This window comes from Sminthopsis crassicaudata, chromosome 2 (assembly GCF_048593235.1).
Source record: "Sminthopsis crassicaudata isolate SCR6 chromosome 2, ASM4859323v1, whole genome shotgun sequence".
Classification (NCBI taxonomy): domain Eukaryota; kingdom Metazoa; phylum Chordata; class Mammalia; order Dasyuromorphia; family Dasyuridae; genus Sminthopsis; species Sminthopsis crassicaudata.
Window position 1 is genome coordinate 674,043,196 of NC_133618.1, and position 23,803 is coordinate 674,066,998.

At 60.1% G+C, this 23,803-nt stretch overlaps 1 protein-coding gene across 5 annotated transcripts in view; it reads right to left on the reverse strand.

The window, feature by feature from the left end:
* Positions 1 to 206: 206 nt before the first annotated feature.
* Positions 207 to 23,803, reverse strand: part of FAM53B (family with sequence similarity 53 member B) — an 87,031-nt gene continuing 63,434 nt past the window's right edge. For all 5 annotated transcript variants that reach the window (XM_074297118.1, XM_074297120.1, XM_074297117.1 and 2 more), the window contains exons 4-5: positions 16,316 to 17,070; positions 207 to 4,807 (exon numbers count right to left, since the gene is read on the reverse strand). In XM_074297118.1, the coding sequence (XP_074153219.1) occupies positions 4,445 to 4,807; positions 16,316 to 17,070 (1,118 nt within the window). In that variant the 3' untranslated portion in view covers positions 207 to 4,444. The remainder of the gene's footprint in view (positions 4,808 to 16,315; positions 17,071 to 23,803) is intronic.

Here is a 23,803-nt window from a genome sequence, read left to right on the forward strand (position 1 = left end):
GTGTGTCTTGCCCCCTCCCTACCAGGGCTGGCCTTCGCTGTGTCAGGAAGTATCCCCAGAGGATGCAAAAGAAAAATGGGACTTGGAAGGAGGGACAAGCCTCCCCAGCCTTTCTTTGTGTAAGTTGGTGATTTCAACCCAACATTGCCATTTACCCCAAACACATAATTCCCAAAGCTGAGACCCATCTGCAACTTCAGCACGGATTTGTTTTCCTTCTTTATTAGCACATTTTCTTATATATATATATTCATATATATATACAAATTCATAAAAGTTACCAACTACAAAATTTTTTTTTGAAAAGTAAGGCTTTTGAAAACTGAAAATTGGTACACAAATCCCAAACGAGGAATGCCCCCCCCCTTGGCCCTGAAATCTCCATTTTTGTCACTGTGGTTTGGGGTCGTTGATGGAGCCCCCAGGCCAATGCCCATAGCGCCCGCTTTCTGAATAAGGCAAAAGGGTTCGTGGTATGTAAACTGGACATTCGGGTGATCTCATCCGGCAGGGCCGCTCTCCTCCTGCCTGGGGCCAGCCCCCTGGGGTGAAGGAACCCTTTTTCAGGTGTGTGAGTGTGTGTGTAAGTAAGTGTGTGTGTGTAAGAAGCCCTTTGGAATTCCAAGTGGATGATATGGAAAGATGATGTCTCTTTAACAGGAATCCCCCCCACAAAAAGCACCAGCGGCTTCTCCCAAGCTCTCCTAGGTGCTCTCTCCCCCAACAGGGAAGCCCCTGGCTGATTTTGTTTATGGGAAAGGAAAGGCCACGGCCAGGGGGAACTGGGGTCCCTCAGAGGGAAGCCCTCTCTCTAACCCCTGGCATTTGAGCTCCTCCCTGTGTGGGAAAGGGGATGGGGGCAAAGGAAGACCTGCCCCGGCTGTTTGAGTGGGTACATGCAGCCCCACCAGGGTAACGGGGCAGGGCATGGAGGACCCAACTTGTCAAAAGGTACACTGGGCAGGGGGTGGGGCCCTGGAGGGGACGGATGGGCTGGGACGGTGCTGGGAGCCAGCATGCAGACAGAGCAGCCTGTCTCTAGGCCCGCATGCTGGGCCCCTGATTCTGTTAGCCCAGATTATGCCCCTCTGCGTGCCAGGGAGATGCTCGGCGCCCACTGAGATGCCCTTGGACCTGGTTCACAAAACGCTTTCCCAGTGGCTGCTTTTTATCTCTTTAAAAAGGTCCAAAAGCCGCCTCATATCACGGGCATCATCTGGGAGAATCTTTCCCAGGCAAGGACATCCTGCCCTCACCGCCCGGCCTGTGGCCCAATGGCCGACTCCAAGTGCCCCACGGCTCCGCCAAATGCCCACCCTGGCCCAGTCCGGCCCGCCTCCCTTATCCCCTCACCCCCATCCTCTCAAGCACTTTCAGAAAAAAAAAATAACCTGTGAAGTTTGGAGGATGCCCTGGGACAGCCTAAAAGCAAAAAAGCTGAGCTAGCTGCGAAGGCCGAGGAGGACAAGGAGCAGGGCAGGGAGGAAGGAGGAGGGCTGGCCCCCAAGGAGGACAGAGGAGAGGGCCAGCCCTCAGGGAGGACCAAGGGGAGGGCCGGTCCCGGGAAGTTCAGTCCCATGCATAGGATCAGACCCTGCCGGCTCATGGCCACTTCTGAAGAAACCTTATCACCAGCAGAGCCCGAAAAAAGCCGGGCCGGGGGCAACAGAAAAGGCAACAGAGGACATGAGTGGACACTGCCAGCCGGTACTGAGCACGGGGCCTGGGAGACCCACCTCCTTCCCAGCCCTTTTGGACACTGAGCACGTGGCCTGGGTGGGGGGAACCCAGCCCTTCTGCTTGGTGAGAGCAAGATCAGGGGGGACCCATTCGCCAGCAAGGGGCAAGGGCTTTTCCAAATGGCCACATTCCCCCCACCCACAAGGCCTCAGGTCGGGACAATGGTCACCTTCCTCCCGGGACTGTCACAGGCCAAGTCCAGCTGGCGTACCTGCCCTTGAGGGTCTTGACTCCCTGAGCAAAGGCTGTTGGGCCCAGAGCCGGTGTCCCCCCCAAAGGTAGAGCTGGGAGGCCCGGACCAGCTGGTTCTGGAAGAGCCCCCACTGACTCTGAGCCCAGGAGGCCCTGGGGCCCTCATCCCCTGGGTGGAGTGGGAGTCCTGGCTCTGGGGAGGGGGGAATGCGACCCCTTGGCTTGTGTCCCCTTTCAAAAACCCCAATCTTCCGCCCTGACATTGCACTATTCTTCTGGCCCTGACAACACGGGTGGGTCGGCGATTCTTGCTTCCTGGCTGAGGGAGGTGAGCACCAGTCGGGGGGGGAGGGGGGGGTCCCCAGGTCCCTCCCAGCCACCAGCCTTTGCCACCCCTCAGGGCTTCCTCCTGGGCCAGGCCCCAGCCACTGACCCCCACAGCCCACCTGAGGGTCTGAGGAGACGGCGCCGGCCCAGCCCGAGTCCATCACAGTTGGCGACAAGAGCCAAGAGACTGGCACCTGCCACTGCACAAGCTTCCCAGAGCCAAGAGGAAGGGCAACCATGGGCACTCAACTGGGAAAAGGAGCCGTTCCCTCCTCGGGGAAGAAGGAAGCAAAACTGCTCCCAGGTACCTTCCTCAGGTGAGCAAAAACTGCTCCCAGGTGCCTTCCTCAGGTGAGCAGGAAGTCGGCCCCTCCTCTCAGGAGGAGAAAAGCCCATCCTCGGTGACATCACGCAGGGAATGCCAAACAGGAAGAGGAGGGGGGTGGGAAGAGGAGGAGAGACAGGGAGGATGAAGAGAGGAAGAAGAAAGAGGGAGGATGACGAGGAGGAAAAGAGGAGGAGCAGGGAGCATGGAGGGGGGGATGAAGAGGGGAAGAAGAAAGGGGGCAGATGAAATGAGGGAGAAAGAAGGAAAGAATAAATAGGGGGAGGAGGAAGAGGAGCAGAAGAATGGAAGGAGAGGAAGAGAAGGATGAGGAGTGGGGAAGATGAAGAGGGGGAGCATAATGAAGGGGAGAGAGGAAGAAAAGGAAGGGGAGGAGGAGGGAGGATGAAGAAAGGGAAAAGGGGGACACAGGGACTTGAGATTTTGGAAGACTGGGGGGCTTGAGTCCCTCCCCATCACTCACTGACTGGGGGGCTTGAGTCACATGGCCTGGGCACAGGGTCTGAGACTTCAGGCAGGGGCCGGAGCTTCCTCATCTCTAGAATGGGAACCTGCGGCCCAGATTGGCGCTGGACTCCAGGCCCCTGAAGCATCAGGCACCAAGTGCTCGTTACCATGGTTGCTAGGAGATGGAGAGGGAAGGGGGAGGGGGACAGGGGTGGGAGAGAGGGAGAGGGACATCCTGGGGCTGTCCAAGGCTGGGGGAGCAAGGGGCAGGCTGGCCCCCGTACGTGCAGGACCGAGGGCAGCCTCACAGGCCGGGCCGGGTGCCCCCAGCCCTCGCTTCCAGGAAGCGCACTTGGCAAACTCGGTAAGGAAAGCCACTGGGAGTTTCTGGCTGAAGGGAAGCTGCCTTTGAAACAAGATGGGGGCCCTGCTGGGGCCTGGGAGCAGCCAGGAAGCCAGGAGTGCTTTCTGATGCCCCCGGGGCTTGGATTTCCCGCCCTTACCCGGTGGTCCCGAGTTCCCCTTGTGCAGGCCAAGAGTTGCCATTCGGGCACAGTTGCTCAGGTCGGGGCTGGGAGCCGTCGGCCCCGAGGGGTCCTGTGCTGGCTGCTGGGGGCCTTGGCTGCTCTGCGGCCTGACCACCTGGCAGGATGGGAGCTGCTCAAGGCTGGCTTGGGCAAACCCCCTCGCCTGTGGGCACCATGGCCCCGCTGGGACTGGGAGCAGAGCTTTGTGAATGGGCCAAAGTCACTGGGACCCGACCTGGAGAACCAGGGCCCTCTGAGGGCCAACCCAGACACTTCCTAGAACTTCTTGTCACTGAACCGGACCCAGTGCCTCCCACGTGCTTCCTGACCCCGCCCGGCCCCTTCTGAAGCAAGAACTGGGAAACTTGTGCAGGGCGGACATCCCCAGAACCGCCGGCCCCCTGCCCCCCCCAGACTCACACTCAGGCTTCCTGCCCTTTCAAAGCCCGAGGTTCACCCTGGATCGGCCTCTCCTCTGGGGCTTGGGGGTGCTGACCAGTGCCTGGTGGCATTGACAGCGGGCACCCCCGGGCAGAGCTCCCGGTGGCCCTCACTTTTCAAGTCTCATGAGAAAATGAAGAGGAAAAATGAGCTGGTGTATGGCTACAGTAGTCAGACAGAACTCCGAGCTAGGAGGTGCCGGCCAAGGCTACCCACCCCAGCCGCCGCACGGGACTCGCCCACTGGCCGAGAAGGGCCCAGGGACGCCCAGGCCGCCAGCCGGCTCTTCCCGGAGGCTGGGGGAGGAGATCCAGGAAGTGGGGCCCAAAGGGGCACTTGGGAGCCCAGGGACACTGAGCACCCCTTCTAGGCCCATTCCCAAACCTGATGCAGGCGGGAGCTAAGTCATGTGGCCTGCACTCCCCTAGTTGTTTTCGATTTGTTCAATGTCCAGTTCTCCGTCCAGGGGGAAGATGCCGGCTCCGTCGGCCCCGGCGCTGCGCCAGGCCGAGGCCCGCTCCTCTTCCCGCCGGCCGCCCTCCTCGTCGGGCAGGCTGCAGTCCGGCTCCTCGAAGGACGGGTCTTCCTTACTGAGCGTACGTTCCTCGGAGGCGGGAGGGGGCTCCGGGCCGGGGGTCCCCGTGGGCTCCCCGCCTTCCGTGCCGGTGGAGGCCGAGAGCAGCGCTGTCCAGGACTTGGGGTTGTTCACGGCGGCAGCAAAGGGGCCCTGCTGACCACAGTCACCCCCTGTGCTAAGGCAGCTGAGGCTGTTGAAGGTCTGACAGTTCTGCAGAAAAAGAAAAGAAACAGATTGCTGCTGAGCCCACCATAGACTGGCAGTGAGGAGGACAGCCCCCGAGGAGGGACCACGGGCACCCGGGCCTTCTGGTGGGCAGCAGAGGCCGAGGACCTCTGGCTCCCACGTGACCCGGGGTCTGCTGCCCAGAGAAGAAGGGCACAAGCAGCCGGGCAGGGAAGGGCACAAGCAGCCGGGCAGGGAAGAGCAGGCCCAGGAGCCTGACAGGGGGTTGGGGGGGAAGATTATAAAGTAAAGCCACAAATAGGCCTGAGGCCTAGAAATCAGCTCTGCAAAACCCAGAGTCCGTGTAGAGACAAGGCCGGAAAAAGGAAGTAGTGGAAACATGGGTCAGCCTGCAGCCGGCCTCTGGGCAGGCCATGAGCCCCCATGCCCATGGCTGGCTGTGCCAAGGGTGCCCGCCCTACCTGTGGGCACCCCCTCTCCTGCCAGGCAGCCCAGAGCTTCCTGACAGGATGGTGTTTCTGGAAGTCTGCCGGCCTCCCTAGGAAGCCCTCTCTGGAGACCTCGTGGCCTTCCCTTTCCTGGCTGGGGACTCTGAGGGGCTGCTGACGAGGGGCCCGTCCAGAGAGGGCCTCAGGAAGACTGAGATATGTCAGAGCTGGGAGCCAGCGCCGAGACCTCCCCGGTACGATTCTAATGCCCATTCCCTCCTGCCCTTGCCACATCCCAGACATTTGGGACAGATCCGGGCTGACACAGGAACAGAAACTTAATTCAGAAATTCTATGCTCTAGTAAATTCTATGTATGCTCTGATTACCAGAAACAGAAACGGGGTCTTGTGGGCCTAAGGGAGCGGGAGCTCCCCAACATCTCCCCGACTGAACCCCAGCCACGTCAGACACACGGTTCTCCTCCCTGGGAGCCGGCGAGGGGGCCGCTGAGCTCCCTCTGCCCATAGCCCGCTCCCAGGAAGCAGATGTTCTCGTGTCTCCTGTGTCTGGAGCCAGGCCAGGGGATGACCTGGTTTTTCCATTTCCCCAATGGCTATTTTGATTTTTGCTCTCGTCCCCGTTTCCGGAGGATGGTTTGGACGCTCGGAGCCTGCTTGAGATTGCGGTCACCAGGCCCCATGGCCAGAAGCTCCCGGGCCTGGGAAGGTCAGCTCAGAGGCCCGGCCCAGGGAGCCTTTGTTCTCTGCAGTGTTGTGCCCAGGCAGGACCATCGCTGAGCCAACCACTAACGGGACAATACCCAGCAACCCAAGGTGTGTCCACTGGCTCCCAAGGGCCTCGCTGCTCTTTCGCAACTGAAAAACAAACACTGCGCCTTTGCGGCTGCATTCCGGCGAGAATCAGCCAGGAAGGGCCAGGGAGGGATGGCAGCTCTCCTCCCCAGCCCTCTCCCATCAATGGGACTCCACATCACAAAAGCCAGGGTACACGAGCTGCTGGCACGGGCCCAGGAGACCCAGCAGACTCAGGAGGCTCCCGTGGGCCAGGCTGCACAGGCCCAAGGCGGGCCCAGGACGGGCCCAGCAGAGCCAGGAGGCTCCCGTGGGCCAGGCTGCACAGGCCCAGGGCGGGCCCAGGACGGGCCCAGCAGAGCCAGGAGGCTCCCGTGGGCCAGGCTGCACAGGCCCAGGGCGGGCCCAGGACGGGCCCAGCAGAGCCAGGAGGCTCCCGTGGGCCAGGCTGCACAGGCCCAGGGCGGGCCCAGGACGGGCCCAGCAGAGCCAGGAGGCTCCCGTGGGCCAGGCTGCACAGGCCCAGGGCGGGCCCAGGACGGGCCCAGCAGAGTCAGGAGGCTCCCGTGGGCCAGGCTGCACAGGCCTAGAGAGGGCCCAGGACGGGCCCAGCAGAGTCAGGAGGCTCCCGTGGGCCAGGCTGCACAGGCCCAGGGCGGGCCCAGGACTGGCCCAGCAGAGTCGGGAGGCTCCCGTGGGCCAGGCTGCACAGGCCTAGAGAGGGCCCAGGACGGGCCCAGCAGAGTCAGGAGGCTCCCGTGGGCCAGGCTGCACAGGCCCAGGGCGGGCCCAGGACTGGCCCAGCAGAGTCGGGAGGCTCCCGTGGGCCAGGTGCACGGGCCCAGGACGGGCCCAGCAGAGCCAGGAGGCTCCCGTGGGCCAGGTGCACGGGCCCAGGACGGGCCCAGCAGAGCCAGGAGGCTCCCATGGGCCAGGCTGCACAGGCCTAGAGAGGGCCCAGGACGGGCCCAGCAGAGTCAGGAGGCTCCCGTGGGCCAGGCTGCACAGGCCCAGGGAGGGCCCAGGACGGGCCCAGCAGAGCCGGGAGGCTCCCGTGGGCCAGGCTGCACAGGCCCAGGGCGGGCCCAGGGCGGGCCCAGGACTGGCCCAGCAGAGTCGGGAGGCTCCCGTGGGCCAGGCTGCACAGGCCCAGGGTGGGCCCAGGACGGGCCCAGCAGAGCCGGGAGGCTCCCGTGGGCCAGACTGCCAGGGCAGGATGTTTTCTCCACCCGTGCTAACTGGACATGACTCCGGCTGCTGCCCTTTGGAAGCATTGGTCCAGCTCCCTGGTCTGAAAGGGATCTTAGAGATCCCCCAGCCTGGTCTCCTTGGACAGGTCTGCCGGCCAGCAGGGGCCCATCGAGGCTGGTGGGTCACGTGATCCCTTCAGTCCCATGTTCCAGCCAGAATCTCCCGTGACAGACGTGGCAGCCATCTTCCTCCCCTGTGGCTGGAGGCACCCCTCGCCCTCTCCCTGCTCCCGGGTACTCATGAGCCAGGAGCCATGTTACTGGACACTCTGGGGCAAGCGGGGCCCCAGGGCCAAAGTCTGGCTGAGGATCCTGCACTTCTCTCACAGGAGGGGGCAGCCCCCCAACTCCCACCCACAGGCTCTCGTTCTTGTCCGACTTCACTTTGGGATTCATTAGCGGTGACGGGGTCAGTGTAGCTCCAAGAAGAGCTAAATGTTTTATCTGGGGTTCACAAAAATGGGAGGGCGGCCGCCCCACCCCAGCCCCCCCACAATCATCGCCAAATGAAATTGGAGTTTCAGGGAAGCACCATGTGCAAACCCGTCAGGAAACAAACCCCCCAAAGTGGCAAACGGTCCGTCTGCCGAGCATCTCTACGGGGCCGGACAAACCCTCTGTGTGGCCATGGGGCCTTCCACGGAGTCGGGAGGGGGTGGGACATTCCCTGGGAAACACTTCCCTGATTGTGAGATGGCTACAAGGGCCACTTCAGAGTCCGGCTCAGGGGACTGGACCAAAGGGAACACGGCCTTAGAGGGACCCCCAAAGGAGCCGGGAGCCCCTCAGGCCCTGCGGGGCTGTTCCCGGGCCCGAGCCAGGGGAAGGAAGGGCGGGCTGCCCGGTGCCACGAAGCCCCGGTCCTGGGCCTGCCCAGCTCCTTGTGGTCGTGCATCGCAGACACCCGGGCTGGCTGGGGAGGGAGGTCCTGGCGAGGGGGGGTGTGTGAGTGAGAATGTGTGCATCTATGTACAAGGGTGCGAATGTGATTGAACGTGTCTGTGAGCTCCCTCGCCCGGGTTCCTTCTCCCTTGCCTGACTTGTCTCAGGGGAGTCCCAGGGAATCGCGAGGACCAGAACCCTCGGGCTGTACTTCGCACTCGAGCCCAGTGCCGAACAACCCGGGGCCTTGGGCCCAGAGCCTCACTGGGGTGTCGGGTGCGGGGCTTGGCCCCCGTTTGGGCAGCGGGTCTGAGCGGGGAGAGCCCAGCAGCACTCTCAGAGGAGAACCGCGTGGGGTCTGCGAGGATGAGCCCGCCTTTTCCTAATGCCCGCTGGAGCACAGAGAGCGCAGTGCAGGCCCCGCACCCTCCTCCGCCGTCCAGAGGAAGTTCTTCCCCCCAGCCCAGGCCCAGAAGTCAGAGCGAGAAACATCTCTCCCTTTCATGAGCTAATAAAATCGGGTCCAGGAGCGTGAGGTGCAGGCGATGGCCCTTGTTCAGCTTGTCTTTTGACAAAGTTCCCCTTGAGTCTGCTCGATCGCAGTGATTCAGAGAAGAAATGACCCCTGGAAAGTCCGAGGGCGCTGCCGGACACTCCCAGGGCATGCTGGGACAAAGCAGTCTTTCCTATTTTTCCCTCGGTCAGATGACCAGCTGACCTCCCTCCACGTCTCTGTGGGCCTTGCACACTCGGGGCTCTGATCAGCCCCGGGGGACAGAGAGTGACTGCATGTGCCTGGCGCGACTGCGCCAGAGCCACGCAAGTGCCCCATGGACTGTGCTCCCCTGCTCTGGGGAGGAAGGTTCTGAAAAGAAGGCGGTCGTGGGGAACGCGCAGGGTCCTCGGGGCCAGGGCCGCGGAAAGACGAGCCTGAAGGGCCCCGCTGGGCTGAAAGGGCCGGTTTTGTCTTTCTGAGCCAACAAAGACACTCTTCTTCTGCCTCTCATCTTTAGCTCGCGGGCACGCCTGGGCATGCCTGCCTGCCACAACTGTCCATGGGCCATTCTGTGCCCACGTGCTTGCCCTCACATTCTTGGGCAGGAACTGTGCCAGCTGGCCCCCAGGCCACAGTCCCACTGGATGCCACCCAAGAGGCTGCGGGGGCTGTGCCGGGAGCTCGCTGAGCCACCAGGGCTGAGCGTGAGGGAAGAGGGAGAAAGGTTCCCTGGAGCCCAGACATGGCGATGGGGCCTGGGCCTGGGCCTTGAGGAGCTGGGTTTATAAAGGTCACGCCCCAGACCCAGTCTGGACTCCCCGCCCAAGCTAGCACTTTGCTGGTGGACACTCGCTCCTCACCACTCCCGAGGGGACCCCTCATCTCCTCAGCCAGACCGGAAACTCCTGAAGCAGGGGCTCCTCCGTGCTGAGCTGGAGGGCCGAGCTCAGTGCTGGGCATGGGGAAGGAGCTGCGCCCAGCTCTCCTTAGCCACCTGGGACTGCTCAGGAGGGACAGATGGACTGATGGGGGAGATGGATGCTCGCCCTCGAGGAACGCGGAACAAGGGTGAACCGCCACCTTCCTCTGAGCAAATTGGTGCCAGATGAAAACAAAAAGCCCCACGGGCACGGGCCGGGGGAGAGGAAGGCGAGGGTTCGGAGGGACGCCCAGGCTGGGACAAAGCTCTCCCAGCCTTTGTCCATCACCCATCCGCCACGGCCCAAGGATATCGAGAAAAGGGAAGACTTACAACCCTAATGGCCTTAGAGCAAAAAACGAAAAATAACTCCCGGGCCCAATACCCAGGGACTGGCTGAAGGAAGGAGGGCGCCGGGCTGTGAAGGGCGCACAGTAACTGCGACATAACAAGAACTACGAGGAAGACGAGGAAATGCTGAAAGGGAGGCCTGTGAATAAAAAAGTCCCACATGGACCGCAGACGTGCCAGCTTCATAAACGCACAGAACAATTCAAGGGCACACCCGGAACATGTGCTTTTACTCCACTAAAATTCTACTTACTTTACTGATGAATTTCAATTTATGAATTTATAAATATAAGTTTTATCTACAAACACATAAGTAACACGTGACTTGACGTTATTTATTTTCTTTTGAATCAACATATAAATAGTTTAAAGATTCTTTTCTAGACTTGAATCTCTTTGTGTGGCTTATCTGTTAGTTTTTTTAAAGTTTATAATAATCTTAATATGTCATTCTGATACTAATATATAAATCTAGCACGTAATTCTAATATAATAAAAGAAGTGCACATGTTTAACGTCTATCGGATTCCTCACCATCTTAGGGAAGTGGGAAGGGGTGAGAGAGGGAGAAAAATCTGGACCACGAGGCTTTGCAAAGGTGAATGTTGAAAGCTATCTGTGTGTATTTGGTAAAACAAATAAAAACTTTCAAAAGAAAAAACTGTAATTCTATTCTTTAATGGACTTACAATTTCATCAGCGTAGATGCCCCCTCCAGTGACGATGAACATGCCGAACACGAACTCCGCTAAGTCCCGCACCCAGAGCCCCCAACATAAGGGCGACTTCCTCAAGATCTCCTGACATGAATGGGAATCGGGGCAGGAAGTTTGTTCTAAATTTCTTTCTTTCTTTCCAACTCGTAATATGTTTGTGGATGTCCGTGTGTGAGCGTGTATGCACGTGTGTGTTTGTGGATGTCCGCGTGTGAGCGTGTATGCACGTGTGTGTTTGTGGATGTCCGCGTGTGAGCGTGTATGCACGTGTGTGTTTGTGGATGTCCGCGTGTGAGCGTGTATGCACGTGTGTGTTTGTGGATGTCCGCGTGTGAGCGTGTATGCACGTGTGTGTTTGTGGATGTCCGCGTGTGAGCGTGTATGCACGTGTGTGTTTGTGGATGTCCGCGTGTGAGCGTGTATGCACGTGTGTGTTTGTGGATGTCCGCGTGTGAGCGTGTATGCACGTGTGTGTTTGTGGATGTCCGCGTGTGAGCGTGTATGCACGTGTGTGTTTGTGGATGTCCGCGTGTGAGCGTGTATGCACGTGTGTGTTTGTGGATGTCCGCGTGTGAGCGTGTATGCACGTGTGTGTTTGTGGATGTCCGCGTGTGAGCGTGTATGCACGTGTGTGTTTGTGGATGTCCGCGTGTGAGCGTGTATGCACGTGTGTGTTTGTGGATGTCCGCGTGTGAGCGTGTATGCACGTGTGTGTTTGTGGATGTCCGCGTGTGAGCGTGTATGCACGTGTGTGTTTGTGGATGTCCGCGTGTGAGCGTGTATGCACGTGTGTGTTTGTGGATGTCCGCGTGTGAGCGTGTATGCACGTGTGTGTTTGTGGATGTCCGCGTGTGAGCGTGTATGCACGTGTGTGTTTGTGGATGTCCGCGTGTGAGCGTGTATGCACGTGTGTGTTTGTGGATGTCCGCGTGTGAGCGTGTATGCACGTGTGTGTTTGTGGATGTCCGCGTGTGAGCGTGTATGCACGTGTGTGTTTGTGGATGTCCGCGTGTGAGCGTGTATGCACGTGTGTGTTTGTGGATGTCCGCGTGTGAGCGTGTATGCACGTGTGTGTTTGTGGATGTCCGCGTGTGAGCGTGTATGCACGTGTGTGTTTGTGGATGTCCGCGTGTGAGCGTGTATGCACGTGTGTGTTTGTGGATGTCCGCGTGTGAGCGTGTATGCACGTGTGTGTTTGTGGATGTCCGCGTGTGAGCGTGTATGCACGTGTGTGTTTGTGGATGTCCGCGTGTGAGCGTGCATGCACGTGTGTGTTTGTGGATGTCCGCGTGTGAGCGTGTATGCACGTGTGTGTTTGTGGATGTCCGCGTGTGAGCGTGTATGCACGTGTGTGTTTGTGGATGTCCGTGTGTGAGCGTGTATGCACGTGTGTGTTTGTGGATGTCCGCGTGTGTTCTCTCATAGATCTGGAAGCAAGGTGGGAAGTTTCACTGGGATTTATTTAAATGTCATTAAAAATGCGGGTGGGTGGCCGGGCGGCGGCAAGCTTAGCTGTCTTTCCCAGAAGAGATACTTCTCTGTTGGAGATCCGACTGAGTGGCAAGAGGCCGGCAGACCAGTCATTTCAGTAAAAGCGACTGGACCAAACTGGGGCGTGGTGAGCAGGGAGGGTCTAAGGGAGCTGAAGAATAAAAACTCATCATCGAATCGGTATTGAGCACTCTATTAACTCACTTTACCCTGGGAAGAACGTGCTATTACTGTCCCTATTTTACAGATAAGGAAATGGAGCCAGGGGTTAAATGACTTGTCCAAGATCACGCAGCCCACAAGTGCTACCTGAGGGCAGATTTGAATCCAGGTCTCCCTGATTCCGGGCCCAGAGCTCTGTGCACAGTCTAAAAACGTTACTGAGTTCTGCTCGTGACCAGCATCATGCTCGTTTACCTGGACAATGGAAAAACCATTGCTGGGCAAACTGATTTCCGAGAGCACCAGTCGTGGGGAGTCTCAGTCTCCCATGTGCACGTTCCTCTCGGCCCAACTGCCCCCCCCCCCACAAAATGAAAGGCCCGGGGTCCTTTCTCGCTCGTAAAATTCCACCTTCCTCTGAAGTGTGACCCCGAACGATCCTGCCCGGCTGGCTCTGGCCCGACCACACTCAGCTCTGAGAGGGCCTGGGAGGACCACAGCCCCTCCTCTTCCTTGGCTGGGCCCTGTCCTCCCCCGCTCCCACTCCTGTGGCCTTAACCGCCCTTCCCCGGCCAGAATTCTGGCGATTGCGGCATTCCTAAACTGCATGTCACTTACAGCACACACACGAAAGACACAGCAGGGCCCAAGATGGCGGAGCTCCCGGCGGCCAGGGCTCCCCGGGCGCGTGAAGGAGCCGCCATTCTCCTTCCGGGGCCCAAAGGAAGAACACACAGGGCTCCTTGGCCTGCAGCGTCACTTCCGGGCTCCGGGGTGTGCCCAGATGGCACCGAGACCCACCCCTCACTCATTCTGGCCGAGCCGCCCCCTTAGGCCACCCCTCTTCCCGTTAACAGCGTCCGGGGCTTTGGCTAAATCCGTTAGTCTCCCATTGACGTCTCCGTCACTGACCACAAAGGTCACTTCCCAAAGGTTCCCGAGCGGCTCTGGACGCTCTGCCCACTGGCGGATCCTACCTGGCAGTGACCCTTAGCTAGACCTGATGGGAGGAGGGGGAGAGTGAGGGGCAGGGAGTGTGGTCAGCTCGGTAGTGCTTCCTTCTATCCCAGGGAGCCCTCGTCTCCTCTCCCTGCAGGGAGGGCTAGACCTTCCAGGCTCCGTGCAATCCCTCCCCCTCCCTCATTATTCCCGGCCCCACAATGACTTTTCCAGACCCTTTATGGCCCCCCTCCCCAGTCAGAGTGAGATTAGAATGCACGCTGCTGGGGCTTGACTTGCTGGGGGCAAGAGTGGGAGGTGGGCCATTTCTGTGATGGGCCGGCTCTGAAGACTCAGTTTACAAGTCACCAACTATTTATGAAGTGCCTACTGTGCGCCCACACTAAGCCCTGGGACAGTCCCTGTGCTCGTGGGCGCGTCGCCTATTCTGCCAACAACTAGAATAAAGAGAATTTGGGGTAAGCGGAGCCCTCGCCCCGGGGGAGCCAGCAGCACTGGGGGCCCCCTTCCTGGCCTGTCCTTTCCCTCCTCCCTCCATCTCCTCCATGAGCCCCCAGGGCTCCGCCCTCCTTCTCCAGCTCTCCCAGCCTCCTCATCGGGCCCCACCAAAGCCAGGAGCGCTCGCCCGAGCCTGCCCCATCTTGCTGCTGCCTGACGCTCTTCCCGCCGACGCGCTCCTGCACTGGAGCAGGGACCCCGCCAGGGCTCTTCCCTCTGGGAAGAGAGCAAACCTCGGGACCACAGCCTGGACACGAGTCGGCACGCCGTCCCGGCACCTCGGGAAGCACTTCCCTATCTCAGAGACGAGGGGGTTGAGCCCCTCCGGGAGGACCACAACCTCTACGTCTCCTCCCTGGGCCCTCGGCCTCCAGAAGGCACAAGAGGAAGGTCTTCTTATTGTGTGGAGGTCCCAGAGTCACCTCAAAAGGCTCAGTCGGGCTCAGGTGAGGCTGACTGGGCGGCGGGGGAAGCCCAGAGCAGGCCTTCTGTCAGGAGCCAACAGGGAGACATAGCTGGTCCTGGAGAGCAGCCCCGAGGGAACAACAGCATTTCTGTGGGTCTGGAGAGGGAGAAACAGACTCACCCCAGACCCTCACAGACCCGAGGTCTGTTCTCACAGATGCTATCGGGAGAAATTTGAATCCAGAGCATTCTATCAACACTGCTGCCGAGAAAACGCTATTGGAAAAAGCGCTTCGGGGTCTGAGGGAAGGAAGAGGAAACGAATGGGGGACAAATAAAATACTAAATAATTAAAAAAAACATAAACCGAGGCCCCAAGCCAGGGGTTCCCAAACTACGGCCCACGGGCCAGATGTGGCCGCTGAGGACGTTCATGCGCCGGGCGGGTTATGGCCAATGGGCTGAGGGCGGAGACAGTGGGAGCTTTTGCTTTTACTCTAGTCCGGCCTCCAACAGTCTGAGGGACAGGGAGCTGGCCCCTATTTAGAAAGTTTGAGGACCACGGCCCTAGGTCACACGAGGCACCTAATAAATGCTTGTTGACTGACTGGCTGACTATGTGGCAGTCCTTGGTCCCGACTCAGAGGTGGCTCCAGAGTTAGGGCCTCCCCAGGCCTGAGGGTGGACAAGACAACGTCTCACCCAGGGGTTCTCTGAGGCTCCCGACTAGAGGCTCTGAGCCTCGGCCTTTCACTGGGAGGAGCCCAAGCTGCCGCACTGGCCACAGAGTGAGCCACACCTGGCACCGGAACTCGGCTCCAAGGGCAAGAGCAGGGAGCGTCCGATGGGAGCTCCCAGGGAGGCGCAGCCTCAGCAAGGGGGCAGCGGCCCTCCCACAGTGTGACACCGGGCCCAAAGGGGGCAGCGGCCCTCCCACAGTGTGACACCGGGCCCAAAGGGGGCAGCGGCCCTCCCACAGTGTGACACCGGGCCCAAAGGGGGCAGCGGCCCTCCCACAGTGTGACACCGGGCCCAGAGGGGGCAGCGGCCCTCACACAGTGTGACACCGGGCCCAGAGGGGGCAGCAGCCCTCCCACATTGTTATACCGGGCCCAAAGGGGGCAGCGGCCCTCCCACAGTGTGACACCGGGCCCAAAGGGGGCAGCGGCCCTCCCACAGTGTGACACCGGGCCCAAAGGGGGCAGCGGCCCTCCCACAGTGTTATAACAGGCCCAAAGAGAGCAGCGGCCCTCCCACAGTGTGACACCGGGCCCAAAGAGGGCAGCGGCCCTCCCACAGTGTGACACCGGGCCCAAAGAGGGCAGCGGCCCTCCCACAGTGTTATACCGGGCCCAAAGGGGGCAGCGGCCCTCCCACAGTGTGACACCGGGCCCAAAGGGGGCAGCGGCCCTCCCACAGTGTTATACCGGGCCCAGAGGAGGCAGCGGCCCTCCCACAGTGTCATACCGGGCCCAAAGGGGGCAGTGGCCCTCCCACAGTGTTATACCGGGCCCAAAGGGGGCAGCGGCCCTCACACAGTGTGACACCGGGCCCAAAGAGGGCAGCGGCCCTCCCACAGTGTTATACCGGGCCCAGAGGGAGCACGGCCCTCCCACAGTGTGACACCGGGCCCAGAGGGGGCAGCGGCCCTCCCACAGTGTGACACCGGGCCCAGAGGGGGCAGCGGCCCTCCCACAGTGTGATATCGGGCCCAAAGGGGGCAGCGGCCCTCCCACAGTGTGACACCGGGCCCAAAGGGGGCAGCGGCCCTCCCACAGTGTGACACCGGGCCCAAAGGGGGCAGCGGCCCTCCCACAGTGTGACACCGGGCCCAAAGGGGGCAGCGTCCCTCCCACACTGTTATACCGGGCCCAGAGGGGGCAGCGGCCCTCCCACAGTGTTATACCGGGCCCAAAGGGGGCAGCAGCCCTCCCACAGTGTGACACCGGGCCCAAAGGGGGCAGCGGCCCTCCCACAGTGTGACACCGGGCCCAGAGGGGGCAGCGGCCCTCCCACAGTGTGACACCGGGCCCAAAGGGGGCAGCATCCCCCTCTGTTTCAGGCCTGAGCCGTGGCAGCGGCCCCGGGGGAGCTTCCCGTGAGGGAGGCTCCTGGGGGCCGAGCTCTGGCCACTGACCGCCGGGGAGAAGGGGGCCTTACCTGGGTCATCTTGGCGAGGTCGAGGGAGGGCCGGAGCTCCTGGGGGTCCTCGGGCCGCCGGCGCTTCACGCCCACCTTCTTGTCGTTGAGGACGCAGGGCTGGGAGCGGCTCCGGGACAGGCCGCTGGAGCGTCGGGCCGGCTCGGGGGTGGAGGCGGGCGTGCTGCTGGCGGAGGGCGGCCAATACTCAGAGAAGGAGAACTGCTCGTGGGAGCACGAGAGCGAGCGCTGGATGTCCGCCCTGCGGCCCCCGGCAGCCCCCGAGTCGCCGGCCCAGAGGTCCCCCCCCGGGGGCCCGCAGCGGGGCTGCCCCGCCGATCTGCCCTGAGAGCCGGCCCGGTCGGGGGAGGAGGGGGAGGGGAGGGCGCTGGCGCGGGAGGGGAGGCTGAAGCTGGAGCTCCGCTGCATGGGGCAGGGGCCGCCCGAGAAGCGCTGCACGCTCCCGCCGCTGTAGCAGCGCCGCTTCTCCACGGGAGTCCAGACCTTGGAGCCCAGGGGCCTCCAGGCCGTCCGGAAGCTGGACATCTCGTCCGAGAAGGACAGGGAGCGGCACTGGCGCTTGCTGGGCGGGGCCGACGCGTGGCCGCTGCGGTCGCTGAGGCTGAGGTCCTTGATGAGGTTGGTGACGGCGCAGGCGGCGGCCTCGCGGGGCCACAGGGGCCCGTCCTGCTCGGGCAGGCAGTCCCAGATGCTGGCGCTCGGCTGCTCCAGCCGCAGGGGGCACTTCCCGTCCAGCTCTCTCCACCGGCCGTTCTCTGGTTCACAGACAGACAAACAGACGGGCGTTAAGGAGCGTCCTCCCCGGGGCCCACAACCCAACAGCCGCGGCCCTGAGGGAGAGTCCGGCTCGAGGACTTCACGCCCCGTGAGCCCGGGCACCCGGGAGGGTCACGGCGGGAACGCATGCGGCTCTCGGGGCAGAGATGCCCAAGGATCTGCCCCTCGGTCGCTTTGTGCCCCCTGAGCACATGCTCAGGACCTTAATGAGCGCCCGGGAAAGGCGAGCCCAGAGGCGCGAGGTGGGACCCCCTCCCAGAGCTGGCAAAGCTCCCCCGGCCCCTCAAGGCGGCTGCCTCAGCTCCCCCCCCCCGCCCCTCAGTGGCTGTGGCCAGCGCCCAGTCTGTGGGGCAGGAAGCTCCCGGGGGCCGGGGGGAGGAGGGAGAGGACTGGGAAAAGGGCTTCACAGGAACCGTGTCCAGCGGGGGACGCCTGGTCCTCAAGTCCGGGAAGGAAGCTCCAGCCCCCTCGGCACGGGCGGCGTTTACCGGCCAGGGAAGAAAAAGGGACCAGAGGCGGAGACGTGGAACACGCACGTACGAGAGTGCGGGGAAACTGAGGAACCGCGGCCTCCGCTCGGCCTCCGCTCGGGCTCCCGGGAACCGCGGCCTCCGCTCGGGCTCATCTCGTCAGATTCCCACTACCCCGGAGGTATCTGTGAAGTCCCTGGTTATCCAGCGGCCGGCCTGCTCTCGCCCTGGGGTCACTTGGCTTTACTTATTAATGCTCAGTCTGTGTCTCTATCACTCCAACACTCTCTCTGTCTCTCTCTCTGTCTCTTTCTCTGTCTCTGTCTCTCTCTCTGTCTCTGTCTCTGTCTCTGTCTCTCTCTCTCTCTGTCTCTCTCTCTCTCTGTCTCTGTCTCTCTCTCTGTCTCTGTCTCTGTCTCTCTCTCTGTCTCTCTCTGTCTCTCTCTCTCTCTCTCTTTCTCTCTCTGTCTCTGTCTCTCTCTCTCTCTGTCTCTCTGTCTCTGTCTCTCTGTCTCTCTCTGTCTCTCTCTCTGTCTTTCTGTCTCTGTCTCTGTCTCTGTCTCTGATCCCCAGCAGAATCCAAGCTTCCTGAGGGCACAGACCCATTTTGTCCCCAGCACTAGGCCCAGGCCCGCCATGGAACAGGAGCTTCCTAACTGTTTGCGGAAGCACCCCCGCTTACACACAGGGAAGCCAGGGCTCCCCCAGGCTGGGTCCTCGTGCCCCGCTCTCCCCGTTTTCTGGACGAGGGAAGAGGCTGGGGGCGTTCTGGTGACTACCCAAGATCACACCCGGATCACCCGGAGCTGGGACAGACCTCGGGGAGCACCGCGTGCAGGCTTCCCATTTTACAGAAGAACAAACCAAGGTCCACAGATCCCCAGCCTCGCCCGTGCTCACAAAGGCGGTCAGTGCGTGGGCAGGATTCTCGTGGGGCTCCCTAGGCCACAGAGGCCGTGTCCTTCCCGTTGCACCTCCCGAGATCCCCAAAGCCTGGGCCTGGGTCCCGCATGGAGAGCGAGCTTCCTGTTCTCCTCCGGGCCCTCTGGGAGACTTGGGCACCGGCCTCTCCTTCCCAGCCCCTCCTCAGCCTAGAAGGGGGAGCCGGAGCCGGCGGAGTCACAGCACCGGAGGCGAGGGGCCCGTGGGGACAGGCGGTGACCTCGGGCAGCGGCAGGAGGCCCTCGAGGGCCGGGACACGGGGTGGGGGGACCAGCCCAGCTGAGGGCGGGAGGTCACCCCCCAGGCCGAGTCGGGTCTCCGACATCCCCTCGTCTAATCCCTCCTTTTCCAGAGCAGGAAACTAGGGCCAAGGGGGGGGGGTGACTCTCCGGGTGAGAGGGAGAGGAGGCGACCACGCCGTGTCCAGCCACAAGGAAACGTTCACAAGGACAAGCCCCGGATCTCATGCTTCCCGCTGCGCTGTGGTAACGCACGGCCAACAAGGAGGCTGCGCACCCCGCGTCCGGACTCTCCGAGCCTTCCCCAAGCACCCCAGGCTGCCTCCAGGCCCCTCCTGCTGGCCCAGGGTCCTGAGTCACGGAGCTCAAGCACTCCCTTCTCCGGAGAAAACCCAGAGGGTCTCCGAGGCGAGACTAGAATCCAGGCTTCCCGACCCCCACGCAAGGCCTTTGGACACGGCCCCCCGTGCCTTTTGCCCCTCAGAACGTGAGCTCCCCCGAAGAGAAAGGATCGGGCCAGAGAGGGCTCGCTGACCGATAGCTGACCACCCGCCCACTCTGATGCAAGCTCCTCTCGGCCCTCTGGGCAGCCCGTCCCCCTCCCTCCTCAGCCCGGTTCTTCCTCCTTTTGGAAGCTGAGGCACCCCAGAAGGACGCCCGCTCTCCCTGCCAGGATCCCCCCAGCCGGTCCCCCCGCCCAGTCCTGTTATTAGGGTAATTTCTGGGAGCCTTTGGAAAGGAAAATCGTTGCCACGTGTGCAGCCTAACACTTTCGGTGTTTCTGTCTTTGTCTCGGGGGGCTCACAGTACAAGGCACAGACCGCGCCGGGTTCAGGCCGCCCGCACCCCCGCGCTTAGCGACCAGACAAGGATCTGCTGGCTCGGCCGCCAGACAAAAGAAACACAAATAGCACTGATGGGTAACGGCAAAGCGGCCTGACCCTCGGCCCAGACGCCATTGTCCGGAGGGCCTCGGGGGAGAGTGGGGACGCGGGCTCCCCCTGCCCTCCCAGAGGCCGGGCTGGCCCCGTGCGCCCCATGTCCCCACGGGGATGCCTTCCTGTCGGCCGGGGAGCCTGCGGGCTGCCCCGTCGCCCTCCTCTGTGACGGTAACGCCCGAGGTGGGTGGAGGGCACCTACTATGCACCACGGGCTTTTTACCGGGATCTAACAGCGCAGCTGGCAGGCCAGGGAGGAAGGCCACTAGACAAGGAATCTGGGGCCCGGCTGGGACACGGGGCTGCTGTTTGTCAGCCTTCCGAGCCCCGCCATCTGCTGCCACGGCTTCACTGTAGACAAAGTTACCCTGGGGAGCTAGAAGCTCAAAAGGGAGAAATGAGGCTCTTTGGGGTCCGGCAATCATCCCGCATGCTCCTCCATGCCGTTCGTTTTCCAGGGGCAGAGCCGGGGTCAAAGAGCAAGAGCGTTTCTGTCCCCCCGAGACCCCAGAGAGGCAGGGCCCTCTTTACAGATGAGGAAACTGAGGCCCAGAGAACGTCAGCGCCTTGCCTGCTGCCTGGGAGCGCGTCCCACAGAGGGCAGGACGTGGACCGAGCTCTTTCCGATAAGCGGCAGTCAGGGGTCCCCGTGGCGAGGGTCGCAACTACGCGATGCGTTTCTGGGGCGTTTTAAGGTTCGTGAGGAACTGTCCAATAGTAGCGGCTCCTCCCAAGATTCAGAACCAGCGGCCTGGATCTCTGGGACCTCCCAAAAGCAAGCCCCCGCCATCGAGATTCACTGACATCTAACAGACTCTGGGGCATCTCCGGGCCCTGCTGCCCATCGTCCACACGGAGGCTTGGAGTCCGCTCCGGGGCGCCAAGCAGGGGGTCTCCCCGGCCTCCTCCCCGCCGTCTGGACCCGGGGCTCACCTCTCTCCGCTCCTGTTTCTCCCTCTCTCTCGGGCCCACCTTCTCCCTAGGATCTCTCCATCCCCATCCTGCGGGCAGCAGCGCCCGGCGGTCTGGCTCGCGTCATGCTAACCAGGGCCACTTCACCCGCGGGTCTGTTCGTGTGACTTCATTTCTGGGCGAGGCTGTTGGGGGGCGAGGACCTGGGGGTCCTGGCTGCTCACGGGACCACCCAGCTGAGTCAGAGGCAGCCAGAGCCGGGACCCCGTCCGGCCTCTCTCCTCCGCTCCTCGCTCCGATCTGGGTTCTCTGGCACTCGGGTCCCCCCTCATGCAGCTTTCCTCAGCTTGCAGAATGAGCCAAAGGTGTGGCCGTGTCTTACGGATCTACATCTACACAGTCTGTATAAGGAGCGGGGAATATGCGCACCCACCGGAGAGAGGGAGCGGGACACAAAGGAAGAGCAAAACGGGGGCAAGAGGAAGAGGGGGGAGGGAGAGAAGAGCAAGATGCAACAAAGGGTGTTGGCTCTGACATCGGGGACCTCGGTCCTGGCCCTTCCCTCTCCGGGGGGGGACCTAAGGGCCCCATCCTGCCCTGCCCTATCCCCGGCATGCCTCCTGACCCCCGACCTCGGATCGCTGCCACCTTTGTAGAGAGACTCACACACCAAGTCCAGAGGAAAACTGAACGTCTCGACTGGGCCCTCCCTGCTGCTCGGCAGTCCTTGGCAACTCTCCCTCCCAGCCCAGAAACGCTTCGGAGCCTCGTCCTTCCTCAAACCTCCCAGGCTCCTCCTCCCCCCTCTCTCAGCTGAGAACTCAGAAGTTACAGAAAAAAACAGGGTTGTCCACCACAAGCCCCCCCCCCCCCATCCCTCCGGCCCTCTCCCTAACTTCCTCTCTTCTTCCAGGAAGGCTTACTCCTCCCGAGGCTACCCCCTCTGCCCCTCAAGCCCCTCCCCCGCTCCATCCGGGGTCCCCCAAGGTCTTCCCCGCTCTATTTTTACCCCCCACCCCCGGCTCATCCCTTCCGCCCTGCAAACACGCCCATGGCTCCAAAGCCCTCACTTGATCTCCCCCCCCCCCCAATCAGCCTGGGCTTCTTCTGCCCTTTGTGGATAAATGTCAAAAAAAGGGTGGGGGCCTCCATTCTGTTTCTCTCTCTCTGTCTCTGTCTCTCCCTAACTTTATCTCTGTTTCTCTGTCTCTGTCTCTCCCTATCTTATCTCTGTTTCTCTGTCTCTGTCTCTCCCTATCTTTATCTCTGTTTCTCTCTGTGTCTCTGTCTCTCCCTATCTTTATCTCTGTTTCTCTCTGTGTCTCTGTCTCTCCCTATCTTTATCTCTGTTTCTCTCTCTGTGTCTCTGTCTCTCCCTATCTTTATCTCTGTTTCTCTCTGTGTCTCTGTCTCTCCCTATCTTTATCTCTGTTTCTCTCTGTGTCTCTGTCTCTCCCTATCTTTATCTCTGTTTCTCTCTCTGTGTCTCTGTCTCTCCCTATCTTTATCTCTGTTTCTCTCTCTGTCTCTGTCTCTCCCTATCTTTATCTCTGTTTCTCTCTGTGTCTCTGTCTCTCCCTATCTTTATCTCTGTTTCTCTGTCTCTGTCTCTGTCTCTCCCTATCTTTATCTCTGTTTCTCTCTGTGTCTCTGTCTCTCCCTATCTTTATCTCTGTTTCTCTCTGTGTCTCTGTCTCTCCCTATCTTATCTCTGTTTCTCTGTCTCTGTCTCTCCCTATCTTTATCTCTGTTTCTCTCTGTGTCTCTGTCTCTCCCTATCTTTATCTCTGTTTCTCTGTCTCTGTCTCTGTCTCTCCCTATCTTATCTCTGTTTCTGTCTCTGTCTCTGTCTCTCCCTATCTTTATCTCTGTTTCTCTCTGTGTCTCTGTCTCTCCCTATCTTTATCTCTGTTTCTCTCTCTGTGTCTCTGTCTCTCCCTATCTTTATCTCTGTTTCTCTCTGTGTCTCTGTCTCTCCCTATCTTTATCTCTGTTTCTCTCTGTGTCTCTGTCTCTCCCTATCTTTATCTCTGTTTCTCTCTCTGTGTCTCTGTCTCTCCCTATCTTTATCTCTGTTTCTCTCTCTGTCTCTGTCTCTCCCTATCTTTATCTCTGTTTCTCTCTGTGTCTCTGTCTCTCCCTATCTTTATCTCTGTTTCTCTGTCTCTGTCTCTGTCTCTCCCTATCTTTATCTCTGTTTCTCTCTGTGTCTCTGTCTCTCCCTATCTTTATCTCTGTTTCTCTCTGTGTCTCTGTCTCTCCCTATCTTATCTCTGTTTCTCTGTCTCTGTCTCTCCCTATCTTTATCTCTGTTTCTCTCTGTGTCTCTGTCTCTCCCTATCTTTATCTCTGTTTCTCTCTCTGTGTCTCTGTCTCTCCCTATCTTTATCTCTGTTTCTCTCTCTGTCTCTGTCTCTCCCTATCTTTATCTCTGTTTCTCTCTGTGTCTCTGTCTCTCCCTATCTTTATCACTGTCTCTGTCTCTCCCTATCTTATCTCTGTTTCTCTGTCTCTGTTTCTCCCTATCTTTATCTCTGTTTCTCTCTCTGTGTCTCTGTCTCTCCCTATCTTATCTCTGTTTCTCTCTCTGTGTCTCTGTCTCTCCCTATCTTTATCTCTGTTTCTCTCTGTGTCTCTGTCTCTCCCTATCTTTATCACTGTCTCTGTCTCTCCCTATCTTATCTCTGTTTCTCTGTCTCTGTTTCTCCCTATCTTTATCTCTGTTTCTCTCTGTGTCTCTGTCTCTCCCTATCTTTATCTCTGTTTCTCTCTCTGTGTCTCTGTCTCTCCCTATCTTTATCTCTGTTTCTCTCTCTGTCTCTGTCTCTCCCTATCTTTATCTCTGTTTCTCTCTGTGTCTCTGTCTCTCCCTATCTTTATCACTGTCTCTGTCTCTCCCTATCTTTATCTCTGTTTCTCTCTCTGTCTCTGTCTCTCCCTATCTTTATCTCTGTTTCTCTCTGTGTCTCTGTCTCTCCCTATCTTTATCACTGTCTCTGTCTCTCCCTATCTTTATCTCTGTTTCTCTCTGTGTCTCTGTCTCTCCCTATCTTTATCTCTGTTTCTCTGTCTCTGTCTCTGTCTCTCCCTATCTTTATCTCTGTTTCTCTCTGTGTCTCTGTCTCTCCCTATCTTTATCTCTGTTTCTCTCTGTGTCTCTGTCTCTCCCTATCTTATCTCTGTTTCTCTGTCTCTGTCTCTCCCTATCTT